General features: G+C 36.4%; 2 protein-coding genes across 6 annotated transcripts in view; one reads left to right on the top strand and one right to left on the bottom strand.

Moving 5' to 3' along the window:
* LOC126371088 (uncharacterized) overlaps positions 1-20,920 on the bottom strand; it is a 421,730-nt gene that overhangs the window by 368,896 nt on the left and 31,914 nt on the right. The window lies entirely within an intron of this gene.
* The window catches only part of LOC126371079 (transcription factor collier), a 69,871-nt gene continuing 57,051 nt past the window's right edge, over positions 8,101-20,920 (top strand). For all 5 annotated transcript variants that reach the window (XM_050016273.1, XM_050016272.1, XM_050016271.1 and 2 more), the window contains exons 1-4: positions 8,101-8,594; positions 9,827-9,965; positions 15,837-15,993; positions 19,240-19,303. In XM_050016273.1, the coding sequence (XP_049872230.1) occupies positions 9,835-9,965; positions 15,837-15,993; positions 19,240-19,303 (352 nt within the window). In that variant the 5' untranslated portion in view covers positions 8,101-8,594; positions 9,827-9,834. The remainder of the gene's footprint in view (positions 8,595-9,826; positions 9,966-15,836; positions 15,994-19,239; positions 19,304-20,920) is intronic.

Genomic DNA, 20,920 nt, shown 5'->3' with positions numbered 1-20,920 from the left:
CGCCATCCCACTTGCGTCAGACAGAGTACTACGGGGCGGAAGGCAAGAGGGAAACCACTGCCCTATTTTTCCCTAAAAAAGTAGCATGGAGAATGTTGCACCGACAAGAGCGTGGCTCTTAAATTGGTGATGATGATGATGAAAGTATATTTGTGTTTGTATAGTATAAGAACACCAGGTTTGCTCAATCCTATGACAAGCCGCCATTGCTAGCCGTTGATGACGTAAGTGTTAACATTAAATTGGTATCTCCAAAATTCCATGGACGTATGTTTTATTATTGAAAATTAAGTGAATTACTGACTAATGTATTTAGTTACTATTATTTTTCATATATACAAAAATCATTAAACCTGTACGTAAATCTTTTACAAAAACTACTTAATTTCCTTGGAAAGTAAATTAAAAACATTGGACGTGGGTAATTACAAATAAAATAGGACAAAAGGTCCGAAGTAAGTGCATTCGTCAAGAAACTAACAAGAGAAAAGAAAACAATGAACTTGTTTATGCTTAACATTGTAATATAACTTCACTTCACTTCACTTCACTTGTTTCACTTGCCTTCTTTCTTACAACATAAAACCCTTAACGAAATAACCCTACGAAAATTCGTAAGTAAGTACTTATATATATTTTATTCTTTGCCAAGAGCGGCAGGGTCGAATAATGAAGGTAAAAGCTAAGCCCATTATGACGAGCTATATCACGTCATACTGTCTGCCTAAAAAATACAACAAGACAAGTAAGTACACGAAAAGATTAGCAATTATGGCCGAAAATGTTTGAAAATAGAACGCCTTTTTTGTAAAATGTTTTTCACAAAAAAGGTTGTTTTCTTTTTGACGTTTATATTAAATTAGGCTACTGCATTCGTTGGGATTTGTTTCATTTTGTGCCATTTCAATATGATTTTTAACGGTCTCCGTCTTCCAGTAGTTGAGCGCTGGAGTCACGAACTGGACGTCACGGGTTCGAATCCCGGTGGGGATATATTATAAACATCACTTTCTTAGCCTAATCACCTGATTGACCGAAAATAACATGATTCTTGCTTCAGAAGACACATTAAGCCGTTGGTCCCGTTTACTACTTACTAGTAGTTAATGCCATCTGCGGCAAATCTACAATAAGTCACGTCAAAAAAAAAAAGGCTCCATAATAACCTTGACACCAGGGTTGATGGGGCTGGTAATCCACTTCGTAACCTACACGATAGAAATATACATACTTACATAGTTTATTTATGATATTGTTGGACTGATTTGAATTCGTGCAGGGATGAAATATCTATCTTAGGACGAATATGGTGACGACCGCGGGTTGTTAGGGATACGGGCGTGGCTTTTTAATGTAGGTGCTTATGAAATGTGCCCTTTCATCAATCAGTCAATAATTCTTTATTGCACAAAAACACAGGACATGTACAGACTTTCATTATTCATCATCATCAATTTAAGAGCCACGCTCTTGTCGGTGTAGCATTTTCCATTCCAGTCTATTAATTAATTAATTAATTATTGAGGGACTTTCTTGGCTACGGTCCTCAAACACAATGTAGATGACATATTATTTTTCTCCGTTTAACCTTCTAATTTTATGGACAACATACATAATATATGCATCTTTTATCTTTATTTTTAGGTATAAATGATGACCCTTTTATCTCACCCAGGCACAAATAATTGTGCCTAAGATATAAATCTTCCATCCTTATTATTCCGATCAAAATAAAGAGTAGAAATGCCGCGACTTATGCTGAGCGAGGTCCTTTTATTCCGGACTCCACCGCAGATGGTCGGGCCGTCAGTGCGTTACATTTAGAATACTTAGATTTATTATTATTGTTTTTATGATTTTGGTTTGTTTTTCTTTTTGTTTTGGTATATTTTTTTTGTCTATGTACTTATTGATTTCCGTGTGGTTTCTGTCCTGTGTTAAATGTAATGTACCTGTCTGTCTGTGTCTGTGGTGTCCGGAAGTAATAAATGTTTCTTTCTTTCAAATGTAGGTAACATCGTAATTCTTAAATAATGCGATCGAAATGTCAAGCAACAATTTTATTTTTATTATACATGCTTTTGCCATTACATCGTATTTTGGAATCATTATGTACCCGAGTAATGAGAATACTTATACGTAATTATCACGTTAAAGCTGTACAACGCCATCTATTTTTTTTTGGTGAACGTAGCCTGGAAGGCCCCTCATTGAATGACATTAGGTACATTTAGTAACTATTTAGTAATTTGTGTTAGAACTTTTATCTCCTTTTTATCACAAAGTATTTATGTACTTACGTAATGTTTTATTTTATTTTTAATGTTTTTTTTTTTAAATATATGTAACATGATTAATAGACAATAACTAAAGGCTTATTACAAGTCTCCATCTAATAGGTTTAATGTGATACATAATCGTAATCGTAAGTGCCTCCTTGACATCTGAAAAGATGGATGAGGCCTAAGTAGTAGTAATCGTATATCTAAGGTACATCATCATCACCAGCCCATTAACGTCCCCACTGCTGGGGCACGGGCCTTCCCTATGGATGGAAAGGGAGATCGGGCCTTAAACCACCACGCGGGCCCAGCCACCACCAATAACCACCAATCGGCATCTAAGGTTATAAAGACCAATTTCAATGTAGACTACACTATTCAACAAAAAAATAAAAATAAATACATCTCACCTTTGAAGAGCGGTGTCCCATACTTACTCACTTACTACGCTATTCTTAACATAACCTAACAGTATTTGAGTGACAGGCGGTTATCGTTTGAAAATATTTCCAATGATTTGTATAAGACGTCCCGAAATCCTTTTACATTTATATCTTTTGTGTCAAAATGTTTGCAACAACTGTCAGCACAGCATGCGGTTTTGTTTATAAACTGACCACTGAATTAGTTTCCGAGATTTTTTGTTTGTATATCTCTATAAAAGTCCGCAACATTTCCGAAAATGCTTCACGTGGACACTTGACACGCACTTAAGAAGTGCGAACTTCCTCAAAAAAAAACAAAACTAATCCACTCGACTGCTAAGTACATAAAATTTTACACAGTACCTACCAATTGCCAATCTGATCAATTTCTCACCGACATCCTTAGGACACATCTGTCTGTTTTTGTCGCGGACAGTTCTGTCCCTTCATAGAAAAGCAATCGGGTAGTCGTAAACGTTAAGGGTCTGAAAGTGCCCCCTGGAGGGCAGCTTAAGGTACTCCGATGTTTCTTGGCAATGTCAGAAAAAGTACCCAGATACCCTAAGCCATGGTAGCGATATACAAGCAGTGTGTTAGGTACGTGTAAATACATAAGGCCTTAGCCAAGATTCAAACGATTGTGTTAAACGACAGTGTAATGCAATACAATGTACCCATGTGATTCACGTATTAATCCCATTTTATTCGTATATACTGTTGCTTTTCGTAATCGTTTGCAGTTTAGCGAATATGGAAGTGTATAATCGCGTGTAGGAAACTATTGATGAATATGGAGGGAGCGAGAAAAATATGTCAAGATCAAAGTAGGTAGAATTTCACAATGAGACTATACTTACCCTAGTGGAAAATAGGCGCCAGTTTATTTAATTGTTTATAAAAATGTTCCTGTTACCACGCAATAAAGGTATAATTTATCTTAAATATCATATCATTAAGTTATAGTGTATTGTCGATGTGTGTGAGAAGCTATGATAAATAAGCTGATGAACTGTTCCGGTACATTTATACCGTGTTAGAGCCCGGACGGTCGCCAAGGGTGTTATAAGGGCAGCAAAAAGCGTAATTTAAAACTGACTTTAGGTTTCGAATTAAAATGAAGGAGGAAACGAGGTGTCGGGTAATCCGAAACGATGTTTCCGGAAAATCGTACGGTTATTTAGGTACTTTTTAAATATTCTAGCTTTGTTTTTGTCCCTCCGGTTAAATGGACATCCAGCCAAGTAAATTGTCCAAGGTAATTTATGCAAAAAAAAATATGTCAAAAACACGCCATAAGTACGCCACACGCTTTACTATGCGTAGCATATGCCTCGCTATGAATATGAAGGTACACACATTGCACGACGTGTGGGGTACATGCCTGGTATCTACGTACATTTAAATGGTGCGAAATCGATCGACCAGGAAACACATCACTAATAGTCATATCGCAGCACTAGGTTTTTTACGTTTGACAGCTCTCGAGAGATTAAAATCGCGCCGCGCATTGTAGTGAAAAAAAAAAACATAAACATTAACATTGTAATAAAACTTATCTATATTGAAATGTAGCATCACGTAGAGATGTAAGTATACACACCTATCCATTCTACGCTAGCTATGTTTAAGTCCCATAATATGGCGCGAGCTATTGTCATTAACCGGGTACAAATTATAGAAACCACCAAATATTAATTACCGATGATCCATACATGAATTCAAACTCATAAAATCGAATTTTGTGGTTTGGAGCCTGAGTCGAGATTCGAACTCATGATAATACGATCTTCTTCTATCGTGTGGGTTGTGAGGTGGATTACCAACCCCATCAGCCCTGGTGTCAGGGTTACTATTGAGCCGCCAACGGCCCCTGACATGGTTCACGTAACGACTACTCACTTACGTCAGTAAGTAGTAAACGGGACCAATGGCTTAACGTGCCTTCCGAAGCACGGATCATCTTACTTTCGGACAATCAGGTGATCAGCCTGTAATGTCCTATAACCAAACTAGGGATCACAAAGTGATTTTCGTGATGTGTCCCCACCGGGATTTGAACCCGGGACCTCCGGATCGTGAGCCCAACGCTCAAACCACTGGACCACGGAGGCCGTTATAGTACGACGTAAGACACGCGATAGACGTTATATTCAATAATATTTATGATTATAGGTATATCTATCAAATGCAGTAATTTCCATCACCCGTTCAGCATGCTAACTTAATTTCCTGAATGTCCTTAAGTAGAACAATGGATATGTATGCAGGCATTACAATTAGGTTACTATTGTGCTGTGCTGCTTTACTGGAGTATGTCTTTGGGGAAATGGACTGCAATGGTCAGTCTGTCGTCTGGCCGGTGAATAATAAACAGGTTGGTGGGTTATGCGATCGATCGGTTTGACAATTACTATTACAGTACCGCGCAAGTCGGCATCTCTCTAGCGTTATCCCGTTTTCACGAGGGCCGCTTACCTAACCTGAAGATATGACAGGTCCGGTTTTTACAGAAGCGACTGCCCGTTTCAGTTTTCAACCCACGAATTGAAAACTAGTCCAATACAGTTTAGGTTACATAAGTAACTCACTGAAACGCGATTTCTCGGATATCTAGGTTTCCGCACGATGTTTTGCTTCACTTTTATAAGCAGAATTCGAAAATTACTGGCCTGTATCGTAACGACGCAGTAATTGTTCTAATTTATGTCATGTTGTATTTATGTTCTACTAATCCGTAATGGAGCAGTGTGGTGGACTACCTTTGCTCCTTACCCCCTCCGGTTGATTGAAGGGAGGCCTGTGCCTAGCAGTGGGACGTGTATAAAAAGTGTATAAGCTGCTTACTTGTTAATTGAAGTTATTTGAATAAATATAATAATAATAAAATACAATAAGTATTAGCCTATTTTATATTCTCAGGATCTTTTTTCACTGTAAACTTAAATAAACAATTTTAATAAAAGGTATTTTTGTAACTTGTATTTTTACTTAAAAGTCTTTAAAAGCTATCTGGGTACCTACCTACCTAACTAATATTTCTAGAACATCTTAAGTTTACTAACAATATTTCATACGGCAAGTCTCTAGGCGCCGGTGAGGCGTGGCTTGCGGTGGGCGTGGCCAGAGGGCGGTCCTCCAAGGACTCCCAGAGCACTCCGAAACCCAGAGGGCCAAACTTTGTTGTTGAAATAACTCTCGAATTAGTCATTTTCTACTGATGCCTATGTCTACACTGTCGAAACTTCGCCTGCGGATGTTGAGGCTATTATAATGTTATATTTTAGTTGGAAGGTCAGACAGGCAGTTGCTTCTGTAAAAACCGCACCTGTCAAATCTTCAGGTTAGGTTCTTACCTTTAAATTCTTCTAAAACAGGAGAATTTAAAAATGTTTCATTGTCAGGATTAGGGAGAATCGTTAGTATAAATCTTGATTTCATACTTACCTTACCTTACCTTAAAAATAAACCTACCACATACACACGCGTTAACTTACTTACTTCTTACGTACTTCACTTTCAAGTCATTTCTTTGGTAAATTGCCAACCTACTTCTTTAGTTTAGGTTGCAAGGTCAAGAACCGACTGTATCAACCCTGGTGTGCATTGGGTCATTATTGATCCGCCATATGCCTTTGAAATGGCTATTGACTGACCATAGATACTAATAGCTAAGTGAGGTTTACCTTGCGATGAATATGCAAAGTCCAATCAGTTTCTTGCAAAGTAATAAATTAACTGCTTGCACTTAAGACCTCCTGGTTACATGTCGTTTTTGTAATAGACCAAAAACACCTATTTATAAAATTATGACAACCAATGGTCCATAATTTCACCACTGTTTACAAATAATTGGCTGGGTTCGGTGACTGCACTTTTGCTCTTTGATTGTACAGAAGTACAATTACCCCCCAATACGGTAACTAAAGTAGGTAAGGTATGTAGGTAGTTCATAAACACGAATGATTTCAATTCATTAAAAAGTAGTACACTTTTCGCTTTGTAGTAGATTTTTTTTTCTTAATTTATTTTGAAGATAGAAATCATCATTGTTCTAGGCGCGCGGCGCCGTACTATCATAAGACATTCATTTAAAATGTAACTTTTAGAATAGAATAACGCGCCTGCCTGCCATGATGACGTGCCTCTAAGAGATAACATCATCACAGTAAACGTGTACGATCATATTCCGACTTACCATCTTCACTAGTAGATCGAAGCAAAAAAAATCAGACATCTGGACCACTAAACCAGTGGTCCCTAGTTCGATTCCCTCTCAGGTCAATTTAGAAAACGAACTTTCCTGCACCAACGGGAGTATTTTGAATCCACTCGAATCGAGAAAAGAGGTACCCAGCAAAATAATTTATGTAGGACGTTTAAGTTTTTTGAGACTGGTATTATTATTGTTAATTACTAGTTTAACTTACTTAATTATTAATAAAAAAAAAAAACATTTTGTATAAAAAATATCGTACGATGATAAAAAATAAATAGTCGACAAACTATACATAATATGATAATACGCAATGTAGGTGCCTACTTAATTTTATGACTCTTGTGATTGATTGGTTAATATAATCCAACTTTCGAAGATAAGTCCAGTCATAATCAAGTTCCCAATGCAGGTAAATATAGGTAAACCTTTTAAATCGTCATGTAAATAATTATTTGAAGTTTAAATTCAGTCTTGGACCTTTTACTTTTTCATGATTTTTGTAAGTACCTATTCACTCTTCCTCCGAAATAAATGAAATCGTTATTTTAAAGTGCTGTTTAAAATGTTTAAATAGTCAAAATACATAGATATTTTCCTTAAATCCCTGCACTTTTCGGCGTGGTTAAATACTACTACGAATGTTCTAATTCGAACTCCGTTCTACCGTTTAATACTTGGTTCTAACTTTGAACATCTCACATAATTAATGAAGCGACAAAACCATCTCGTGAGTAGTTGAAGTCAATTCCCAGTGAAATTTCATCATCGTCAATCGCTGGTTTAATAAGTAATCCTTGCGCCGTGGGCCGTCCCAGGGCAGGCCAGGCCCGGGAGATGTTGTCTCATTTCGCGCCGTCCCTTACTGGCGCAGAACTCCCGTGGGCACTCGCCGAACCACCGCACTCAACCCTCACAGACCCACCATTACCATTCCCAGCGCCGGCTAAAACACACACGTCAATACACAAAAATAAATAAAAATAAATAAATTCAAATACTTTGGAATTCAAATCGAAAGATTTAAAAAAGAAAATGGCTGTGGAAGAGGTTGAAAGTGGCGCCACCTGCGTGCGTCGTTCCGTCCCGCTCTGGAGGCGAGGGCGTGTCCCCAGGGCGCCTCCCCCAGTCCGCCGGGACGGACGCCGCGCCGCGAAGCCCGAGCACTCCGCGGCGCGCTCCCGCGACGCTTGTTAGTGCTCCGCAAATCCACAGCGGGATCACCCGCACAACCGGGACCCGATCCCAGTACGCACATACGATAAACCAGAGCCGCCTACCGGATAGCTTTATACATAGCTCCGTCGAACTTACTATTTCGGTTTTCAGATATTGTGTCGAATTTTGTTTCGTATTCAGTGCGGCTATTAAATTCTTTACGATTTTCTTGTTTTATGTTATGTTCGTCTTTTTGAATTCTGAATTTCGTAACGAATAATAAAGTGCTGACGAACTTTGAATTTAGAACTCGTTTTTCGGGGGTCGTCGCGATATTCCGTGTCGGTTCGTGCGCTCTCGGGCGCTGAGTGGAGGTGCGTTCGTAAGTCGCGATTCGGTCGGACGAGCTAAACGCGGCGGCGGGCGGCTATTCGGGCTCGCCGTGGCCGCCGCTCGAGCTAGACCCCGTGGGATGGGGACGCAAGCTATATCCATCGGGAGCGCCGAGGTCTTCAGGTACGTTCAAAAACTTTTACGTTTCCACTAATTTTGCAGAACGCAGTTATAGCCGCATTGATAATAATTTTACTGGTCGGCTGGTCTGATATTCCCTTTCACAATGTTTTACCAAAATATTTTTTCAGTCAGTCCAAAATATACTGCTCATTATTTTTTTTTGTTATTCCTAATAGGTAGGTTCCCTATTCGTATGATAATTTTAAGAAATATAAACTTGCGAGTTGTTTCGATGTTTTTCATAAAAGGATTAAATAAGTTTTGTTTCAAATAGTGTTCTTTGTATATATATAATATTATCTATAAATATTATCTTGTATATTGGCAAAAATAAAATGATGTAGAGTTTTGGAAATTTACTTACGGTCTTTTTTGCAATTGACGAAATGTTTAATATTATTATAATATTAGCTTAAATCTGAAAATATATAATTTTCTATTGCTAAATAATATTATAGAAATACGGTAAATGGATTGTCGTCCTATTCCGAAAAAAACGTTTTAAAAATAGACATGATACATTTTATTCTCTGCTCAAATATTTTTTTTATTTGTTCATAATTGATGTGTATTTTTATATATAGACCGTATTTAGTAGCAGGAATTTGATTTTCTAAGTAGGTACTTTCATACTAAAATTAAAAAAAAATGAATAGATCACTCCAAAGGCCAAAGCCTTTCTAGCTTTGTATATTAAGTTATTTATACTTAATGTACTTAGTTTCCAAAAAAAAAACAGTATTTTTGCATCTAAGAGCCTCTCTCTTACTAGGATAAAAGTACACACAGTTGTTTAAAAGGTTCCTCACCTGGTTGTGTAACCAATTTGTGACCCGCAACCGAATCCCAAATAATTTCCCTTTGGTGGCGCTACCAGAGTGTCTTAGTAAAATAGGACTTTTTGAGCTAAGGCAAAAAATATAGTCTACCTATAAGTTATGCTAGTCTATAGATTAAGGATTTTAATTAACATTTTTTAGCTAAGTTTTGTTTTAAACCGTTTTATTTTTTTGTAAAAGGAATAAAAATTCTCGCTTTTTGTTAGGTCTCCGAACATCCTGAATGATTTGATTTTTATACCATTCTACTTTCGTAATTATTTTTTATAAACTGTTCAATAAATTTTCTTAAAAAGTAAAGTAAAAAAATAAAGTCTTGTCTAGTATTTTTTTTAATTAAATAAAAATATAGGTATGGATAGATGTATATAGTTTTTTTTTATCTTCTGTCAGGTGGCCTGATGTTTGGGCTGCACCACCAGGAGGCGGCGGGCGGGCTCCACACACAGCCTCGGGGGCCCGTCACCTCACTCAAAGAAGAACCTTTGACAAGAGCCTGGATGACGCCCAGCTCGCTAGTTGACAATACCAAGTGAGTATTGGTTCATTATTTTTTTGCGGACTCTACACAAAGCCATGAGGGCCTGAGGCTCAAAGACATTAGAAATGGACGAAATCAAGAGTTGTTTATTTGTCCGGCCAAGTGGTTAATGACATTTGCGGCAAATCTACTATAAGTCACGTCAAAAAAAGGAGTTGTTTTTAAGTAAGTAGGTTGTGAAAATAACAAGCTAAAGAAGAAACCTGTTTTGCGTTTGTTTATAGCATTTTTTATTACTGTATTTCTCGTTTCTCTCCAATACAGTCATAAGAAATACAGTATAGAAAAATAAATACTTATAATACAAATAAACGGCCATACAGCCCTTTATTTACAATTCCAATAATAAATTTAATATGGAAGAGTAAAAGTACCAAATGAGCAGCGAACTAAACTTATTACCCCCACAAATTGCATTAAGTTGTATTAAACACACAAAATGAACAAAGTAGAGCAAATGTCTATTTGGTGTTACATTAAATAACTGTATAGGATTAAAGAGGGGACCCCACTGTGCCATATCATATACCAAATCAGATTTAAAACAGGCATTACGGTTTTCTATATTGTAAAATACATACATACATACATAAACTCACGCCCGTTATCCCTAATGGGGTGGGCAGAGCCACAAGTAATCAAAGACAACTTGCAGCCACTGTTGATACGATGTCGTAAGCTGGATATGATGATATATTGTAAAATGAAAAGTGCATTTAAATAATTCTTGTTTCAAAGAGCTTACTTCACCATGATTTTCATCCATGTTAGTGGACGTAAGTAATTTTTGAATATGGATACTTACTTATTTTTAAAAACAGCAGAATAACAATAGACATTCTGCCACTAGTCACCTGTGCCGCAAAATGACGTTCCTTTTTTGAATTTATTTTAAAAAGTCAAGCCGTCATTGCTGTCGATACACACAATGAAGTCATTACGATCCGATAGGCGTCCAATCAGGGGCGAGCAAATTCTGCACGGCCGATAATGAAGCCGGGTACCCGTGGTAACAAGTGTGTATTCATAAACGCAAAGGGCGTGATAAATCATACTGTATGGGGTGCGGCGCGCCACAGTTTCGCCTCTGACTGCGCTGGTAATGAACGACCATGTAAAATTTACACCTAGCAATGATGTATTTTGGGTAGTACCTGAAGAATAATAGTGATTTTTTTACAAATAAATAAGTTAATGATATTATTTCTGGAAACTAATCTTTTAAGGTCTCAAATTAAACCGACCGAAACATTTAATAACGTGGAAGTAACCTTGTTGGGTTCACAAAGGAACTTAATAATTATTACAAATATTTTTTCAATTTAAATTAGCTATCGTAAGCTAAAACAATACGATATAAGAAAATCCTATATAGGCACAGAATTCATCTAGATGTGATGTAATATAATGATCGATTATTCTGTGATAATAAATATTTCCGATCAATTTCAAAAAAACGTTGATTAGACACACAGCATGACTTAAAGCGTCATTACCAGCGCCAAAATTTAATTTATTAAAAAGTTGGTCTAATCGCTATGAGGGGGCGGGTAATGATTTAGAGGCGGGTTACAAATGACACTGTCATCGCCGTCGGCCGGCTATCTGTCTACATTTGTCTTGTAACCCTGATGATTTTACACAATTAGTGTAATTGACGCCACATATTATATTATTGAAGGGTTTGAGTTTGTAATTAATATGGATAAACGGGCATACATTGGTCAATATAATTTTATAATATACCTACGTAATGTAGACTACGTAAGCAGACAGAGGAACAAGTAATAACGAATTCAGAATCTGTTAAATTAGAAAAAATCTTCTTCTATCGTGTGGGTTGTGAGGTGGATTACCAACCTCATCAACCCTGGTATCAGGGTTACTATTGAACCGCCAAAGGCCCCTGACATGACTCAGTAAGTAGTAACCGGGACCAACGGCTTAACTTGCCTTCTGAAGCACAGATCATCTTACTTTCTGACAGGTGATCAGCCTGTAATGTCCTAACCAAACTAGGGATCACAAAGTGATTTTTATGATATGTCCCCACCGGGATTCGAACCCGGGACCTCCGGATCGTGAGTCCAACGCTCAACCACAGGACCAATGAGGCCGTTAAAAAAATCTATTACAATATTTTATTATAAGTACTATTAATTGTCCCATTCTGGGTGCCATTCAAATATTATAAAATATGTTGTATTCTAGCCGAACTTAATTCAATAATATTTTATTTTATTTCTTTTCTTTTTTAGAAGAAAAGACATCGTTGTCTAGTGTTTTATTTGGAGAAAATATACAATAACACCCTGTTGGTATACTCAACCACACAAACTGTACTCAACTACAATCCTCTGCCGGTTAGTCGATAAATTGTTAAATAAATAAAAAAGTACTCTTGACTAAAATTAAGCACAGATATCCAAACAGCTTCACTGCCAGAATAAACAAGAAAGACCACATCACCTAAAACGCGCCAGATGTCGCAAGGGCGTACTTCAAACAATATGCACTAATTCCAACTCGCATCAATACATCATATTGCGGTGTACTGTACCAAATGTTTCCATTGCATAAGTTCATTATTTTCATTGTACTTATGATTATGATCATTTCGTGTGGTTTTTGAGTTTCCATCTGTTAATGTGGTGTCATTTTTTAAATAGTTTTTTTAGTGGTGTATTTCTTTAGTTGGATTTTTTTATTATTGTTTTTTTTTTGACGTGACTTATTGTATCAGCACTCCCTATTTGTCATGGCATTAAATACTTGGCCGGACAAATAGGGAGCGCTGAGGTCTCTCACTCGGTATAAAATGTAAGACAACAGGCCTGAGGGTGCCCAGTTGGACGCGAACCTCGGCTCAGGGCGCCGTCTGAGAGGAAAATATTTGAAAGAATTAATCGACTCTAGTGGATCGATAGCAATAAGCGCTGAATGGGGGTAATCGTCGACCACGCCGGCGGGGTCGGTATCGGAGTATTGAAGTGTTTGTTGTCTGGAGCTGAATTATTTGTTGAGTTTTCTATAGTTTATTGATAATAGGAATAAATAAATATTCGTTTGGCTGTTTGCTGTCTATCAACTAAGGCTGGTTTTAGCAAAACAAGTGAAAATCAAATCTCGAAAGACATATAAATACTTCCTGTGGTTTGATAAACCTAACCAAGTGTGGCAATGTAGATTCCGATAATAACCCTGACACCAAGATTGCTGAGGTTGATAATCCACCTCACAACCCACAAAAACAGGAGAAGAATGTAAACTTACCTATACTTACCTATCTTTCAATAACTGGGTAGGTAAAACTCAGTAGCAAAAATGCTGAAGAATGACAAAGAACCAGCGATCTGTTAGTAAAAAAGCAGTGCTTAAACGTGGGCTCTGTCGAAAACTGCTCCAATAAATAAAACAATGGAGTGTCGCACGCGGGAGTATAAAATGGCAATCGCAAAACCAATTTGTTTACGCAAATTCTGCAGCGGAGATGAATGGGCCACCATAGCGTAATACGGCACGCACGCGTTATGCTGGGGCGCAATATAAGTTCCTTCTCGATATCGAGGTGGTGAGGTGTCAGGAATTCTTGTAGAGGTCTTAGTAGATATTTATGGTGAATTCAACGAATTACCAGTTTACCAACTAAAACATTGTATAAATTAGTAACTAAAGATATATTAAAGAAATATTTAAAGACCCATTTAAGTATTATTTTTTAAGTCTTTCAATAATGTAAACAACCGCGCACACATCAAATCAAATCAAGTGAAATCAAAATCTTTATTTGTGAATACAAAAGGATGTTACACAAAATTATTACAATCTCTGTAGTTATTCAGCCTGTTAGTAGACATACAAGTAGTGGCTTGTTATTTATGTATTTAAAATTAAATTCAAATTTTTATACAATAGGATTTTAAGCAGAGGTATCACATATCATCACATCTTCTGACATTCTGCCACCTCTCCTCTGACCAGTTCACACCCGTTTTTTTACCATCTTTCTTAAACAAATAGGCGTTATTAGTAACATTGTTGATATAATGAATTATACATAAAACCAACTTATACAATATGAAATTGATAAATTATCGACTCTAAAATATTGGTCATCACTACACGAATGCCACACATTGGTAGCAACAATGAGAAATGCGTCCGAAGATTTGATGAACAGCGTACATTTGAAATTCTCTATCGTATTACCACCCACATGCTCACTATCATGCTAAATTATACTTTACACCTTTACTTTAGGAACTACTGGGTAGTAAATGATATTGTTGTTTTTGTTTGTTTTCATAACTCGTATGTCGATTATCGATAGCTGGGTGTGTGGTGCCATTTGTGTGTCGTCACTTCATTTGTGGTATTGATATTTTGGAATTTTGTGATTAATATTATAATTTTAAGGATTATTTATACCATCTATACAACCCACCTGTTTTTACAGCGGTTGACAAGGGAAGGGATATATGTTATGTATTATTCAGTTTATATATACGTATTTTATCATAAAGACATCCCAAAATCCCTAATTAATATAACGGCATTTGTTTACCTACGTTTTAAATGTTTTATTTTTAAATTACTTTATTTTTGAATTAAACATACCTATTATGTTAGCGTTCGACCACAAAAAAAGCTTTTAATTTCTTTTTTCTATTTTTTTCTAGATTAAATTTCTTAAGATTAACAATAATATTGTAATAAGTACATTAAGAAAAACATTCCTGACACATTCCTTTAACTTTTGCCAGTCATTCTCACCACACAATGCGCAAGGGTTGACGCAAAAAAGTAAACAATAAATTCGCAAACATTTTTTTTTTCAAAGCAGAATTAACGGGTCCTGTTGTAAATCAATTTAAAAGGATTATGAAGTATATTGTTTTCTGCTTTCTTTCATCATCTTGCGGTTTTAAAGGAATATGCTAATATAATGGCTCGGTGGCAGAATGGCAGTGACTATTGACAAATGGGGACACAAATAAGGGGCTTGCCGAAAGAAATTTTAATTTATGGCCCCAGATGGTTCCGTTACGATACTTTTTGCTTTGAGAAGTCAATCTGCAGTTGGGGACATTTGTTGATTTTGCGGTCTATTAGTTTGAAATCAAATGCGATTATCACAGCTTTGGGGGCCAAGCGGAAATATATTTTTGTTTTTTTTTTTCTACTTTACGATTTTTAAATATTGTCATAAAATCTCGCAATCTCGAACTCTAGAGGAAGCTTATTTCTAGAGCCGATTATTATTATTAAAAACAATTTATTTTTTATGTTGCTATTCTTCTAGGCGCTGACGTTTGTCAGTGTTGTAGTTGACAATGCCGTAAGTTGAAACTTGGTGAAATTACCTACCCACTGGTTAAATTGTCCGCAATAAACGTTTCTTTTTTACCGCTGAGCGTTAACGTTTATTTTAGGGAATTTCTTCTTATCGTGTGGGTTGTGAGGTAGATTACCAAACTCATCATTAAGGTTATTATTGACCCGCCAAAGACCCTTTACATAGCTCATGTTACGACTTACTTGCTTACATCAATAAGTGAATAACATTAGCTATACTTACTATGTAGGTATATCGTGCGTCACCTAACAGGGTCCACATAATATCAGCGTCGTGGTTCACGCCGCGACTTGTGCTGAGTGAGGCTCTTTTATCTCAGGACGTCCACCACCACCTTATGGTCATTTCGAAAAACATCCGTCTTTCTTTTTTGTAATTGTTTTAGTGGAAATTTGATGTGATGTTGTTGTCTTTTTTTTGTGTGTGGCGTCCTTTTATAATAAACTTTTTCTATTCTATTCTATGTATTCGTCATATTGACCGTCGTGTTGTTTCCACCCAAATAGCAGCGTGGGCGTGGGCCGCGCGCACTTCGAGAAGCAGCCGCCCAGCAACCTGCGCAAGAGCAACTTCTTCCACTTCGTAGTGGCTCTGTACGACCGCGCCGGGCAACCGGTCGAGATCGAGCGCACCGCCTTCATCGGGTTCATTGAGAAGGACCAAGTGAGTTCTATAGTCTATAATTACTAAAAAAATACATTTATTAGACCAATTAACTTAACAACTATGGGTACACTTATGATAGTGACAGAATCAAAAGATATAAAGCACTGCTGGTATAACATATTATGCTATAAGTACCAGCTATCTCCCATTGACAAAATAATAGCTATTTATAACAGTTTGGTCAACGTTCAGTACCAGATACCGCCAAATATTTATTATTTTATTATATTTTAGGAATAAGGTGATAGTATTATAAGTAAAACATATTAGACTGAATTTAAATTTATAAAAAATTAAACAGAACGGCTTATATTTTACAATAGCCTCAATGCGCAGCATGAAGTAAATCTATCAAAGTACGTAAGCCAGAGTGTTGCGACGTTCATTACCATAGTGATGTCATTATTAGAGGCTTATAAGTACTGAAACCTGTTTTTATAATTTTTTTTTTAAATTTTACTGTTTCCATAAATCATCTCAAAAGTATTATTATCTGTTTGTAATGATGATAACTTTTCATTAATTTGACACAGTAGGATAATTATACAAAATGTCAAATATTTGATTAAAATCCGAGCGAGAGTCGATATTTTTTTTGCGTCCTCACGTCATAATATTTCAAAAGGCATTATCGTAATACTCAAGTTAGTCAAACAAGTCCCTTTCAATACTAAGTTATTACTGTTTATCAATAAAATCCTTTAGCTGATAGCATCAGGGTTAGGCTCCTCCATCAATCAGGATATGTTCGACATGATTTCTATTGTGTGCATGACAATATTTACATAATCAGCAGCTCGTTGGTGGCATGTGTAAAGATTTTTTGTACTTAAACTTGTTTGAACGTAGGAAGATAACCGGTGACCTATAAACACAATGACAATAATAATTTAAGGAAATAATTTTAATTCATTTTTAAATAGCCTGTTTCTTGTATAGTTTTCATTCGCATAAATAAAAAGAAGAATATTTAAGCTAAGTATTTGATTCACATAGCGTAGCGTAGCGCTCTAGGTAGCTCCTAGTGTGTGTCTATTTTATATTAAAAAAAAATAATAAAGTATTCGGATATAAATAATGTAAATAATAATAATAAAAACAACACCAACTTATTATAAATAGAATACTTTTATTCACTGATATACTTATTTTACAATATCCTTTATTTTATAGTTATAACCTGCTTGAGTGGAATAATTAAATAACTAAACAGAGCAAATTGTTTTTATTTGAAGGACGGCTATAAACCGAATTATGATTAAAATAATAACTACTTTTGCACATGTACAATATTTACGCTACTTTTTTGACGTGAAGTATTATATTGATTCACCATTAACTACTTAACCGGAATAAGCGCTTCTATAGTGCGTAGTAAGTACCTAAAACAAAATCGAGGTAAAAGAACTCTTGGCTTTCGTATTTTAAACTGATAGGGTCTGATTGAGCCGTGTAGCCCAATTGGTAAAACGCTTGCCTCTCACTTTGAGGTCCCAGGTTCTAATCCAGCACGGGCAAAAATCAATGATTGTCGAATTTGTTTTCGAATTCATGTTTGGATCATTGGGGGAGGCCTATGCCCAGCAGTGGGCGTCATACGGCTATTGATGATGATGATGTTTGGATCATAAATGATTATCACGTGCTCAGCGGTGAAGGAAAATACCTAACCTGGTATTGGGCTGGTTTTCCCTTTGCGGGTTGGAAGGTCAGACAGGCAGTCGCTTCTGTATAAAACCTGTCAAAATTTCTGGTACCTAACCAGAAATTTGTTGTGGACCCTGTGAAAAACGGGATAATACTAGTGAAATGATGATGAGTGTCTGATTATACAATAGAAATAGGATTACAGTCCTGCTTCTAGACTTCTAGGTAACTTTTATCAAATACTTTACGCATATCATATTATAATAGTTATAAAATGAAAAGTTCAGTAAGCGGGGACTATTCATACTATTCTGAACTTTGACCATATGCGTACAAAAGACTTTATCATCATCAATTTAAGAGCCACGCTCTTGTCGGTGCAGCATTTTCCATTACAGTCTATCAAAGGCCAATTCCTTGACTTCCCTATAAGACACGACGTTAACCTTTTGACAAAAGACTTGACAAAACTTATTTTATTAGTGGAAAACAATGTAAAATAAGTCAATTACTATGTAGGTTACACAAATATAAATATTTATCCCAATAAGTTACTCGTTTAGTCGCTAGATGTCGTTGCGCGGCGTTCACACTTCTTGTTTGTCTTCCCCGACCAGTCCCAAGTTAACTATTCACAGGGTAAACATTCCTGTACGCATTTTTACGATACGTGTGTCGCCCTTAAATTTACGCTTCAGTATAAGCATGTATAGGGCACTTAAAGCACTATAGACTTGTTCCGGCGTTTTATTGTTAGAGAAAGTTACGTTCATAATCTATACTAGACGGGTATAATTATATTAGGCAGTTTTCCGACAATCTCAATTAATTTTATTTAAGTTTGACATCTTTTAAAATACAAATACAAAAACTCTTTATTGCACTTAAATCACATAAAAAAATATAGTATTATAATTAAATTGGTAGTACAACAGGCGGCCTTATTGCTAAGGTAGCAATCTCTTCCAGGCAACCTTTAGGTATAGGATATGAATGTAGCGGGATAGACAGTGCAAAAAAAATACTGCAGTACTTTACTATAAGTAATTCCGGTGGGGAGATATCACAAAAAAAAAAAAACACTTTGTGATCCCTGGTTTAGTTAGGACATTACAATCTCACCACCTGATTATCCGAAAGTAAGAATCCGTGCTTCAGAAAGCACGTTAAGCCGTGGGTTCGGTTATTACTCTCTGACGGAAGTAACGAGTCGGTACATAAGCCATGCCAGGGACTAAATAATAACCTTGACAACAGGGTTGGTTATCCCCCTTACAAGACATACGATTGAAGAAAACTACGTATAAGTGCAAGAGAGAGATAGAGCTAGGTTTTGGAACTGTTAAATTTAAATTCATATTAAAATTAAAAATATATATTGGCGCCGAGGGCAACCGTTGACTTAATTTTTACTAGTGCCATCTCTTTCTTACACTTATTATAAGTGAAGGAGAACTAAAATTATCAAAGCGTCACATTAGAAACAAAAACAAGGAGGTTGTATATTGTAGGTAATAATAAACAAAATAAACTTAAACATATTTTTCTAATTTTTCCCTCAAAACGATCTTGAACTCAATAACCCGTTTGTTGCAGGAAGCTGAAGGCCAGAAAACAAATAACGGCATCCAGTACAGACTGCAATTACTTTATGCTAATGGTAAGTATTTTGTTTTCAAAATGTCTATGTAGCGGCCATTCGGGTAACTTACGAGCTTGCGTGGAGACGACATTATGGAACCTGAGCATAGAATAAGGAATAATACTACGTATAGAACAGTAACTCTCCGCTCCCCACCAGCGTCTGAAATAGGTTTACCTAACCCCTCCTCGGACATACTTTAGTCTTGAATCGTGAAGGCTGCGCGGACGTAATATGTTCGAAATTGGACGCCGAAATTCTTTCGGCTGATTTGAATATGGGTTTAAAAACTGAATTTCGAGAAACTGTTATCCGAGAAGATTTTACTTTGGCAATATGAAAATTCGATACTTCTTCATTCCGAAGAGACAAATAGTTATTGAAGGCAGAAGAGTCAAGTTGATTGGACACTCAATGAGACACAACGATTAATAAAAACATCATAGAAGGAAAGAGAGGAAGGAAAGACCGAGAAAAGCTTACGCGGAACAAATTATGTTGTGTCTTATAAGGAACTTAAAGAATTGACCTTTGGTAGACAAAAAATAAGATGATGATAGACAAAAAAAATTATGATAGTGATGAAAAAGCGTAGATACGCCGTGTCCGTATCGAATAAGGATCGCGAGATTGATTTGTAAATGTTGTGGTTGAGCTGTCTAAGCTGGAGTTAAGTAGCTGAACAGCAACGATATAGTATTTCCAAGGCATTAAGCTGAACTTTCATGTGCACTACAAAGCATGTAAGGAGCCTAGAAAGCTATAAAATGGTCACCCCTCTAATGAACACGGAATAGATAACTTCGATTTTATTGAATTCGGCTGTGGACTACTCCAACACTGTGATTATGATTATTCCAATTGTATTTAATTAAAAAATGAAAATCTTTATTAAAAGAGTAATCCGTTAAGATCGACCCTATTTTATTTAATCTATAATTTTAAACGGTAGATTAAAATATGTCCAGAATCGCGTACTAAATATTGTACCTACTCCAAAGTTAGAAGATATCGCTTCTTCTTATTTACACTTATTGCGAAATTGAATTATATTACTCGGTGGTAAGACTTATCTTTATCAATTTACAAACGTATAAATTATAAATTCGTAATGAAACACACTGATATTTAACTACTTCATTAAAAATACCTACAAGATATTCGTTCACACACTACATTTTCGACTGATGTAAGCAATTATGAACCCTATGTTGTTCAAGTAAGACTGCTATCGAGTGCAACAGTGAATCTTGTATTCCGAAGACGTCGAGACAGACAATGTTGCCAGGTACGAACTAAGTGTCAATGTCAATTGGGGGTCATTTTGAAGGGTCATACACAATTATGGGCTTAATTCTAATTAATTAATGTCGTAATTATAATTCTGTCCGACCATGTCTTTAAATTTAATTTACGTATATCTTATGCAGCTTAATGGATCAGGGGAATATTCCTTTTCTCACAGGGTCCGCTTACCTAACCTGAAGATTTGATAGGTCCGGTTTTTTACACAAGTGACTGCCTATCTGACATTCCCCGCGAAGGGAAAGCCAGCCCAATACAAGCTAGGTCACACACCTCCGAAACGCATTTCTCGGGTATCTAAGTATCTTCACGATGTTTTCCTTCACAGCA

The sequence above is a fragment of the Pectinophora gossypiella genome, chromosome 12 (assembly GCF_024362695.1).
Source record: "Pectinophora gossypiella chromosome 12, ilPecGoss1.1, whole genome shotgun sequence".
NCBI lineage: Eukaryota > Metazoa > Arthropoda > Insecta > Lepidoptera > Gelechiidae > Pectinophora > Pectinophora gossypiella.
This window is presented reverse-complemented; position numbering and strand designations above follow the sequence as displayed.